General features: G+C 41.2%; 1 protein-coding gene across 11 annotated transcripts in view; it reads left to right on the forward strand.

Annotated features, from left to right (window-relative positions):
• The first annotated feature begins 2,771 nt into the window (after nt 1-2,771).
• plekha7b (pleckstrin homology domain containing, family A member 7b) overlaps nt 2,772-12,061 on the forward strand; it is a 401,998-nt gene continuing 392,708 nt past the window's right edge. For 4 of the 11 annotated variants that reach the window (XM_073049398.1, XM_073049399.1, XM_073049400.1 and 1 more), the window contains exons 1-3: nt 2,773-2,937; nt 3,065-3,141; nt 3,273-3,330. In XM_073049398.1, coding sequence (XP_072905499.1) covers nt 2,855-2,937; nt 3,065-3,141; nt 3,273-3,330 — 218 coding nt within the window. In that variant the 5' untranslated portion in view covers nt 2,773-2,854. Of the gene's footprint in view, nt 2,938-3,064; nt 3,142-3,272; nt 3,331-12,061 lie in introns of all 11 variants that reach the window. The other 7 variants (XM_073049401.1, XM_073049407.1, XM_073049409.1 and 4 more) reach the window with 5 other exon arrangements.

Genomic DNA, 12,061 nt, shown 5'->3' on the forward strand with positions numbered 1-12,061 from the left:
AACCATTTCTAAAATGCAAAGCGTTTCCAAATTGAAAGTATTTCCAAAACACTTCCTATAAACCAAAAGGACATAGCAATGATGGACACAAAGAACTCAACTGTTTCAGAAATTGAAGTCAATAGAATGGACTGTCGTTCACCCCATATTTTTTTCATGCTTCTTTATGTTCCATACCCCATTTCTAATAAGCCTGAACTGGTGTCTACATTTACACCAGTTATTTGTGTGGCTTCACATACATGTGAAATTTCCTCAGATAACCTTTTTACACATATGGTCTAAAAGCTTTTCGGAGACCCAGATCATAACTACCCGTAATTAATGCTGTGAAGCTAACTTCTCTGAGTACACAAAACTTTTAATTTATTAACAGATCAGTAATTGATATGCTAAGTGTTTGTTTCCATCTGGCCTGCAAACTTTTTTGAACTGAGCAGCTTAGTCAACATTGACTATTTAGAAACAAACCAAATTAAATAACCCATTGGTTTATACTGCACCTTTTGAGAAATAAGGCAGGGTTTATAGGCCAGCAACCTTCTCTATAGACAGGGCTTATTTGCAAAATGGTGTTTTTACTTTCAAGCTGATTACTACTTGCCATTTACATTTTAAGAACTTTAGACTGGCTCCCATTTACGGCCTGAAGCTAAACAAAGCGTATCTTTGGAAGTTTTTTTTAACAACTGTTTGATCTTTCAAGTGGTAGCTGCTGTGTTTGGAATGCTAGCTTTGCAAAAATAAACCAAAGACTTCCAGGAACCAGATATACTTTTGTTGGAATGTTGGAAACAATTAAAGATACCATGCATCAATTTTTGATTTGCTCCTACTCATCTTACTGACAAATATAAAATCTGTCTGCTGCATAAATTATTTTCAGGCTAGTTCTTGGTTTTGGAGTCCATTATTTACAGTGGAATTCTGAGCTACAGTCACTGGAGACTAAATATGGGAAGACAGCAAAATCATTTTCAGGCATTGATTTCCTCTGTTGGTTTAAACAGTAATTTTACTGTAAGCATTTGTCAGAAGTTGATGTAAAATTGATCATCTGTGGCACTTTTTCCTTCTGCTGTTTTGTGCTCATTGCTGTGATGTCTTGAAGCTTTGGCACTAGCATTGTTGTGCCTGTTCAAGGGCAAATGTAAGGAGGCAATTTCAACAATTTAGTGTTTATCCACCACTATTAGGGCAGGAGGGGGAAGTATTCTAGTGAAAGGGATAGAAATAATGAAAAGTCAAATCAGATTATTCATATTTCTGAAGGCTTGATCAGAATCCAAATCTGGTTTATCATCACTGCGTTGTGAAATTAGTTTGTCTTGCAGCAGGAGTGTAATATGGAAATTACTATACGTTACAATAGGAAATATATAGAGAGTAAGCAGTGCAAAATAAAGGAAAATAGTGAGTTCATGGGCCTTTCAGACACCTCATGGAAGAGGAGAAGAAGCTGTTCCTAAAACACTGAGTGTGCGTCTTCAGGCTCCTGTACCTCCGTCCTCATAGTAGTAATAAGAAGAGGGCATGTCCTGGATGGTGAGGGTCCTTAATGGTGGATGCCACTGTCTCGAGGATGGCATCATCTTCTGAAGATGTTGGAGAAGCTAGTGTCCGTGATGGAGCTAACTCAGTTTAAAGCCTCCTGCAGCTTTTTTTTCCCTGTTCTTGTACATTGGAGCCTCCATGCCACATGGTGATGCAATCAGTCAGAATGGTCTCTAGGGTACAAATTTAGAACTTTGCTAGAGTCTTCGGTGACATACTTAATATCCTCAAGCTTCTAATGGCACAGGATAGATCTTCAGAGAAGTTGACACCCAGGAACTTGAAGTTGTTCATCTTTTCCACTGATGACTCTCCCATGAGGGCTGGCGTATGTTCTCTTGGCTTCTGCTTCTTGAAGTCCAGGATCAATTTCTTAGTGATACTGACGTTAAGTGCAAGGCTGTTACTGCAGCATTGTCATCCTGGCCACACAGGCGGTCAATCACACACCTGTACGTCGCTTCGTCACCATCTGAGATTCTGCCAAACCAGTTGTGTCATCAGCAAATTTACAGATGCCGTTTTGAGTTGCGCCTAGGCACAAAATCATGGGTGCAGAGAGAGTACTGTAGAGCATTTGGCTAAGCACGTATCCTTGAGGTGAGCTAGTGTTGATCGTCAGCAACAAGATGTTATTCCGGATCCGCACTTGACCCATTTATGACCTTGGCTCCAGCTACACACGCGCGCGCACACACACACAAAAGCTTTATTTTTACTTGGTCGCTAATAATTCGGAATCAAACGGTTCAGGTACTTTCTGTCATACTTTTCTTCGGGGATGTAGCTTCAGTTCTCAGAAGGACCAGAACATTGTGGAAGGCGACCACGTTTGCGTGGACGCAGGTAACCGAATGCATGTTACTGAGCAAGGAGACGAACAGTGTTGGTATTGTACAACTCTCAGATAACGTTCACTTGGATACCATTAGATATCTGATATCCATTCTGTTATAATTTATATAGTAGAGATTAATAATAGAATTTGATGCATTCTGCTTTCAACCTGATGTTTTATTTGATACAATGTATCCAGTAACAAGTTCAGCCGGCAATAACAAACACCGCAGAGCTGGGATATACTGAGCGATTGTTACCCTTTGCCGTTTGTTATCAGCAAAATGTTCCCACCTCCTTTTCGCCGCTGGCCGCTGACGTATCAATCAGCTTTCATTCTCCCTTTAAAGGGAATTTGCTGGGCTTTTTCAATTGTTATTTTTCGTCGGCGGAAACCAACCTGCACTGTTCCTTTAACCCTGGCCCGTCCTTGATCGAGGGTTGATAATCCGTGAGACGGATCATGGCGGCTGAGTTGAGGCGGGAGATGCTACCTGATCACTGGTCTTATGGGGTCTGCAGGGATGGCCGCATCTTTTTCATTGAGTACGTTCACCCAGCGCAACTTTCACGTCGACTCGTCGCTTATAGACGCTCACTGTAATCGCATATGATTTTAAAAGATTATTTTGTTTGTGTTTGTGTGCCCTTCTCTTTGTTTTGTTTCCCGCAGCGATCACACACGAACCACCTCTTGGTTACATCCCAGGACGGCTCTACCTGTCAATTCCGGCCATATGATCCGCTCAGGTGGGAGACTTTGCTAACTTTTCCCTTAAGTTGCCTTCACCTGTTCCCAGAGGGATGGCTTTGTTGTAAATTGAAGCGAAGGGGTTGAAAGTTGCCGCCACTGACCAGGGTTCCTCTCTCGCTCTTTGCAGATCTGCCTCGAGGATGGGAAGAAGGTTTCAGTGAAGAAGGCGCCAGTTACTTCATAAAGTGAGTTTTTTTTTGGTGTCTCCTTTCGTTGTTCTGGCGCTTTTTGCAAACTTGTAAATTTCGAGTTGGTAACTCAGGCGACTATTCGGCAACGCTCTCAGATGAATTATGAACTTGCTTTGCCTCCAGCCCACCTGTGCTACCAGTGGGCAGCTTGCCGAATCTGTCTTTATTTCCTTTCGTTAAGTTTGTTGTCTGGAGCTCAAAGGTCAATCCTGCTGGAGGCTTTCACGACCGGTTGTGTTTAGTATTGGCTTGTGCAAATATTTAATGATCGCCGATGCGGTCATATGGTTGTAGAATTTAAGCAACAGGTAGTCAGGTGGATTTTACAATCTGTGAGATTGAGTTGTAGTGTTTGAACTTGCAGTTGCCGTTTCCAGATAGAGCACATTTTATTCCGTGGCCTTTCCCGGTATCATTAGTTTCTTTTAAAAAAATAGCAGCCCAATAGAGAGCAGGCAGGTGAATTCATGCTTTCTTTCTGTTCTAATGCAAATTGGATTCCAGCGTGTTCCCCGGCTACATGGAAACAGCAAGAATGTAGAAATTACGTGTCTTTCGGTGTAATGAATCGGATTGGTATGGTGGGTAATAGAAGCTGAAATAAATGTCCGGGTTTTTTCGAGTGTATCACTAGTTATGCAGGAGATATTAATCTGTTTCGTCGATTTACAGGAAAAAAAAAGCATACTGGCAAAATATTTTCAACTTTGCAAATTGAGAATTTGTTTGGTTACCATGGTGATAAATAGCCCCTCGCAGTGAACTGTTCAGTGTCGAATTTAAAGTGCTTTCTTCGTCAGAAGATTCTGATTTTAAATGATTCCAGGCAATCTGTGTTGGGGGTGTCTCCATATACTGTCTTTTTGAAACCTACGACCTATGAGGCTGAATTTAAATTGTTTCACAGATGGGAAACTGATTATATTACCTGTCAAAACATTTACTGCAGAGAAGCTCATTTTGTTCTGTCTTTCAATTTTAGCTGCTTGTGTTTTTTTAAGCCACTAGATAGACTATGATGTCATTTTGAATTGAGTGATTTTTAAGTGACTAAATTTTCCCCCTTGCCTAGCAGATGGTTATTTGTGGAATTAAAGTTAATCCTCTTGGATGTTGATTAGAACATGTAGGGTTCCTTATTTTAAAGAACTGGTGTGTAATTACAGTCGTACATTGTGCCCAGACAGAACTTGATTCTGGGTGGATACAGTTATTACCCACACCTTGGAATCAGACCACACACCATCAGTTGTCTGGTTCTCAGACAGCCTCAGGGAATTAGGAGAAAACACACATGGGTAAAGGAATGTTCACCCTTATTTTTCTAAGTGATTGATTTTTAAATTAATTACTTAGATGGTACTTTCACTTTGGATACAAATATGGAAACATTAGTTTTTCTATATAAGGAGACACAAATACACAAGAATGGAAAAGCCTACAAGAAAAAGAAGCCTACAGATGTATCAGTGTTACAGTGGAGTAAAGGCATGAGAGAGGCAAAATTGATTGGAAGAGAACACTGGCAGGGTGATGGCAGAGCAGCAATGGCTGGAATTTCTGGAAGCAATTTGGAAGGCACAGGATATATACATCCCAAAGAGAAAGAAGTATTCTAAAGGAAATATGGCACAACCATGGCTAACAAGAAAAGGTAAAGCCAAAGAGAGGGCATATAATAGAGCAAAGACTAGTGGGAAATTAGAGGATTGGGATGCTTTTAAATATCAACAGAAGGCAACCAAAAAAAGTATTTAAAAAGGTAAAGATGGAATACAAAAGTAAGCTAGCCTTTAAAGAGGATGCCAAAAGTTTTCTTAGATACATGAAGTGTAAGAGAGTGGATATTGGACCACTGGAAAACAATGCTGGAGAGGTAGTAATGGGGGACAACAAAGTAGTGGATAAACTGAAAAGAAGTATTTTGCATCAGTCTTCACTGTGGAAGACACTAACAATATGGTGGAAGCTCCAGGTGTTGGGGCATGAAGTGTGTGAAATTACCATAACTAGAGAGAAGACTCTTGGGAAACTGAAAGGTCTGAAGGAAAATAAGTCACCTGGACCAGATGATGTACACCTCACAGTTCTGAAGAAGGTGGTTGAAGAGATCGCAGAGGTATTAGTAATGATCTTTCAAGAATCATTAGATTCCAGAATGGTTCTGGAAGACTGGAAAATTTCAAATGTCAAGAAGGGAGAGAGGCTGAAAAAAGGAAACTATAGGCCAGTTAGTCTGAACTCGGTGATTGGGGAAGATCTTGGAATCAATTATTTAGGATGAGCTCTCAAGGTATCTGGAGACACATGATAAAATAGGCTGTAGTCAACATGGTTTCCTCAAGAGAAAATCTTGCCTGACAAATCTGTTGGAATTCTTTGACGAAGCAACAAGCAGGATAGACAAAGCAGAATCTGTTGATGTTGTGTAGCGTACTTTGATTTTCAGAAATTCTGTGAAATTCACCATCCTCAGGCAGCTGTGGAGGCCTAGTCTTCATGCATATTTAAGGTAGAGGTTGATAGATTCTTTATTGGTCAGGGCATGAAGGGACGCTGGGAGAGGGCAGGAGACTGGGGAATTCTGCTCCTATAAATTAAATGGTGGACACAACCCAGCCCACCACAGGCAAAGCCTTCCCTACCATTGAATACATCTACAATGGGCATAGCCACCAGAAAGCAGTATCAGTCATCTAGGTGCTCTTTTTGCTACTGCCATTGGGAAGGAGGTACAGGAGTCTTGTGTTTCACACCACTAGTTTCGAGAACAGTTATTACCCATCGACCACAGGCTCTGAACCAGTGCGAATAACTTCAACTCTGAACTGACTCCATAATATGGACTCCATTTCAAGTACTCTACAGCACGTGTCCTCAGCTTTATTTATTTATTTTTTATATATTTGTAGAGATTGTCTTTTACAGATTGGTTATTTGTCAATCTTTGTGTGTAATTTTTCATTGATTATATTGTATTTCATTGTTCTACTTTGCCAGCAAGAAAATGAATCTCAAGGTAGCATATGATGACATATACTGTACATGCTTTGATAATAAATTTGCTTTGAACTTGGATCACAAACCACTGGTGATGTTTGAATCAAAGCTCATGTTTCCAGGAGTTTGGGGGTACTGGGAGCCTGTAACGACATGGTGAATGTAGGAAGGTTTTCATCGGCTATATGCTACATACATGTGATACCTGTGAAAACAATGATTGAGACTAGTTATGAATGATAAACAAGAGAAAATCTGCGGATGCTGGAAATCCAAGCAACGCACACAAAATGCTAGAGGAACTCAGCAGGCCCTGCAGCACCTATGGAAAAGAGTACGGTCAACATTTCAGGCCAAGACCCTTCATTGGGACTGGGAGAAAAGGATGAGGAGTCAGAGTGGGGGGAGGGGAGAAAGAACCACAAGGTGATAGGTGAAACTGGGAGGGGCCAGGGAAGTGAAGTAAAGAGCTGGGAAGTTGACGGAGGGAAGAGAAACAGGGCTGGAGAAGGGGGTATCTGATAGGAGAGGACAGAGGTCATGGAAGAAAGAAAAGAGTTGGGAGCACCAGAGAGAGGTGATAGGCAGGTAAGGAGAAGATGTGTGAGAGGGGAATGGGGAATAGTGAAGGGGATTGGGGGAGGCATTACCAGAAGTTCAGGGAAATCAACGATCATGCAATTAGGCTGCAGGCAACCCGGACGGTATATAACGTGTTGCTTCTTCAACCTGAGTGTGGCCTCATCGCAACAGTAGAGGAGGCCATGGACTGATAAGAATGATCACTGGTTTGAACTGCAGAGCATTTGAGCTGGAGAAGTGGGGTTTAGGTTGGATTTCTCTGGAACTGTCATGTGGATAATGTAGACTTTGCAGGAGGAAGTGATCCAGCAGAGTGGCTGGGACTTGGAGTAATCGCAAGCTGACAGATGTACCACTGCAGTCAAGTGTATCCCAGCAGACAAGGCCAGCAGTTGATTTATTGAACTTAATACAGTTTCTGTGCATAAATAGCTCTACCCCATAGTTTATCTGTGTAGTGCATTTCATTTTGAAGTGGCAGTGCTATACTGTATAGGATGCTTTCTTAAGAACAGAGTTGTATCAACTAATATGACTCCAATGCATTATTTGCTGGTTGATAGATTGAATATGTGGATGAAGCCTTATCTTGGTCAGAGTGTACTTTTGTTCTTAGAAGAAGTGCTCAGACACATGAAATTAATGGGTTACTGTGTATGTGTATGTGCAGCCAAACAGTTGTGTAGCTGCCTGCATTGAGTTTCTGTTAACAGTGTTTATTTTAATAGCTAAGATGAATCTTGCTAATCACCGGGTTTCTAGAATGGAATGAATAATTTGTCAAGGTATTACTTAAGCACTTTTTAATTTATGGGATTGTGAATTAGAAACAATATAGCTGTCAGACCTGTGTCTTGGTTCAAGGCTGCTGGAATTTTAATGGTGTTTATAACCCAGGTTGAATATATTCTTGGGTAAAATTCCAGAAGGGCATGTTTGATTGGGAAAGTGGCCTTTTTGCTTGCCCTTGACCATTCTGTTTGTGATTAGAGCTTGGGTTCATTTCTTAATCACTGCAATATTGATTCAAAATGCCAATGCTGAAATGTTGACATTTTTAAAATTTAGTACAAGAAATTTAGGTGCAGGAAATGTAGCATATAATATTTCTGAACATTTGTTACTTGTGTATGTCTACTGTTAGCCACTTGATTAGTCTATGGCTGGAGGATTGTGTATAACTAGTTTTTTTTAAAAATGTTTGGTATTGGCATTATGATCGTACAACAGATGGGGCAGCAGATACCTTTTGACTTGATGCCTGACCACTGTTATAGAAAGAGAAATGATGTGAAAGGCACAGGAGGGCAGGCAAGCGCTTCAAGGGAATGCCAGCTTTGAGAATATGTTGAGAGAATTAAGCCATGGTATAGAAGATAACAATGGAAATGAATTGCAGAGAGGTAGTTAACTGTCTGTTCTGTCTGTCTCTGTGTTCCAGTGACCTTAGTGAGTTTGCATAACCCATGAAAAATATCATGGGGTTGGAGTATTTTATCTGCTCTCTTTGTTAACATGGGCAATGATGTCACCAGATTAGTTGCAGAATTTTACCTCTGAGATACAGACAGATTTTCCTTCTTAATTGTGTACTTGCTCTTTCACTGCCCTTCTGTCACCACCTATAAATTGCAGTGAAGTTATCTCAGAGTCATGCAGCATGGAACCTGGTCCTGCTGCCCAACTAGTCCATGTCAACCACTGCATCCTCCCTGTAGTCCAAATTGCCTGTATTTACCCCTCACCCCCAGTCTTCCCCACGTACCTGTCCAAAAGTCACTTCCTCTGACAACGTATAAAGAAATTACTTCTCAGGTCCATTTTAAATCTCATTCCCTCTTCTATCAATTATGCCCTCTAGTTTTGGACTCCACAGTCCTAGGGAAAGTATGATGACTGTCCACCTTATCCACACCACTTATGAATTTATAAACTTCTATTAAGTTCTCCTCATTCTCCTGTGCTCTAGGAAATGAAAGTCCAGTTTAGCCACTTCTCCCTACAAGTCAGGCTCACTAGCTGAGAGAGCATTCTTGTGAATCTTTTCTGCATCCTCTCCAGTTCACAATGTTGTTCCCTTAACCTTTGCTCACAGAATCCGGTCAGGTTCTCCCTCTGCTTCCGATCATAGAGATACTTCTGAATCAATCCCACTAGCTTCTCCTGAATCCCATGTGGAGCAGCCTGCCCTGTGGGACCTTGTCAAAGACATTGGTCAAGTCCACCTGGACAATGTCTACTGCCCTACATTATCAATGGCTTTAGTTACTTTTGAAAAACTCAAAAATATTCATCAAACATGACCTCCCACATGCAAAATCATGCTGGCTATTCCTGATCAGGTTATGCCTATCCAAGTGATCGTAGATCTGATCCCTCAGAATTCTCTCCAGTAATTTCCTTGACACCAAGGTCAGGCTCATCGTATTGACCTTACTGTGTTTCTTGAAGAATGGAACAGGATTAGCCACACTCCAGTCTTCTGGAATATCATCAGTGGCTAATGGTGAAGCATGTGTCTCTAAGAGGGCCTCCCACAAGGTCCAGGAGTGCATCTTTATGTATTTAAAATGCTTCCTTCGTCATATGCATACTTTGTGATCAAAGACATCTCTATTTGACCTAATTTCTTTGGCATCTATAATGTTCTCCTTAGTAACACCGAGACGAGGCGGACATCCCCTGAAGTTCCACACATATGGTCAGCACACAAGTCATACCAGCCGCTTCATGTCAAGATCCTGTTGCTTCTACAACCCAAACCTATTGGGGAGTGTATTATAAGTCCTACTTGGCATTTCTTCTAATGCCAACTAGGGCTGCTTAAGGGCTTTCAATAGGCATTTGAGTGGGGGAATGGGAATAAATAGATTACTGAGGTGCTGGCATGGAATCAGTAAGCTGAATCTTGTTCTGTGCTGTAGAGCTATAGTATGTGAAATAATTCTAAATTTAAAACTCACTGCTTCAGTGGAATATTTCTGAATTACTTTAATAGAGAAGTTAGAATCTATGAATCATTGTCTGAGTTATTAATTCATTATCACAAAATCTCTGGAGAAAATTTACTGTGGCTTACATCAATTTACTGGAGACTTAAGCTGGGGGAAGTTTTTTATATATTAAAAAAATAGCATTTGCCCATGGTAGATGCATGCAATCTCCTCATTGAAATTCATGTGCCTGAATAAATATAGAAGATTCTGCAGATGCTGGAAATATTCAGCCGCCTACACGGAATGCTGGAGAAACTCAGCAAGTCAGGCAATGTCTATGGAGGGGAATGAACAGTCAATGTTTCAGACTGTAATCCACACTAGACCGGATAATTTTGAAAACGCTGGTTTTGCTTAAAAACGATAGGCGTCCACAGTATGCGTTTTTGAAAATATCTCTATCCACATTGAAATGGCAATTTCGGCGAATCTCCTCCTCCTGCGCATGTGCTGGACAAACATCAACCGAAAACAAGCGACATGTTTAGTGTCGAATCTTGTGGTAAAAGTGCGCGTTTGTGTAGCTACAGACTAGAAAAACTTAAAACAACGGACAGCTGTTGGCTCTCGCGCAGGAGGACTTAAAAGTTTAAAAAAAACAAATACTGGAGCGTATGGAGGCAACCGACGGAGTTCACGGACAGATTGACCCGGCTGACGACGAACATTGAAAAACTGACTAACTCTGTTGCATTAATAAAGCACCTTGTTAAATGTATAAAACATGTCTGCGTCAGTGTTATCTTGTATTTCCATACAATGTTACATTAGGCTGTTACACATCAATTGTCAGAGAAGTACTTGCATAAATAGGTAAACCACCTTCATACAAGCAAGGACTGAAAACAGGGCAAAGTGAGTTTACTTATTTATTCAGTAAGTTATGGGTCAAAGTATTTGGTGACTACATTTCTAACTCTTCTGGCTTCAGTCTCTTTGCCATCGGTTCTGAAATTGTTAGATTGCGTTCAAGAAAACAAAGAAATAGTGCGCTGCTGTCTGATAGTGTTTTCAAAAGTCTCTGGTTACCCCATCCACGCTGATCTGCACAAGCAATGTTTTCAAAAATACCCACCCTGGAAAATGTTTCTGAAAAGCTCTGGTTTCGGAGGACGAAAGCACAATTTTAGTGTGGACAGGGGGTAAAAACGAAGAGAAAAAGCTTCGGTTACGGATTTATCTGGCGTAGTGTGGATGTAGCCTCAGACTGCAATCCTTCTTCCTGCCTTTAATATTTGGGAGATTAAGACCTTTCTATTTGGAAGTTTTGCATAATGGATTGCAAAGTAGAATGAATTTAGACCTTAAATGTTATGAGAGAAGTTACAAGTCCAAGGATTCTTTTGAATAATGTAAACTATGCATGAATTTGGCATTTGCCTATTATTGCAAGATTCTTCCAGTGGGGAAACAGCCCCTTGGCATCTATCCTATCAATCAACTCTCCCCATCTTGTGTTTCAGTATTAGCCCCATCCATATTCTTAGCATTGGGTCAATATGCTTTCTCACCTTTGTTCATGGATCAGACTCTTCATAAACTGGAATGAACCTACTGAATCTTCCCTGAACTACTTCCATTGCCCCTACACTCCTAAAGTGAAACAAGGTTTATGCAGAATTCCATGTATAGATAGAGCAAAATATCCATGCTTTTACATTCCTTCTCCATTGCAATAAATGGTTGCTGTGAGTGTGTGAGTAAGGCCTCCTTCAGTTAGGGTTGACCGTGGATGTTGCATTGTAGCTGTCTAGATATGCAAGCCTGGGTCGAACAATATGGAGAGCAAGCTGTTACCCATGTAGCAAGCTCCCCATCTCCAAGCATCTGCTGAGCCCAAAGGAATGGCAGAGACTGATACAGTTTGGTACCAGCAGTACTGCAGGTGTTGCCAATCACCCTTGAACTCAACATAGGACTGCTTTGTCTACTCCTGCTCTGGATTTTTCCCTCGGGATTTACTCCTGAATCCTTCCCCATGAGTGGGTATAGCCGCAAGGCAGCAGAGGTTTGAGATCAGAGTTTTCCTTCGCCCAGATGAGTTGTCAACCATGGCTGATGAGCCCCATCTGCCCAAAGCAATTAGTTTTAAGGTGCCAGTAACCTGCCTTTGTCCCTCCTCCTGTCAGTAACTATGCCACACGTGA

This window comes from Hemitrygon akajei, chromosome 6 (genome assembly GCF_048418815.1).
Source record: "Hemitrygon akajei chromosome 6, sHemAka1.3, whole genome shotgun sequence".
Lineage (NCBI taxonomy): Eukaryota > Metazoa > Chordata > Chondrichthyes > Myliobatiformes > Dasyatidae > Hemitrygon > Hemitrygon akajei.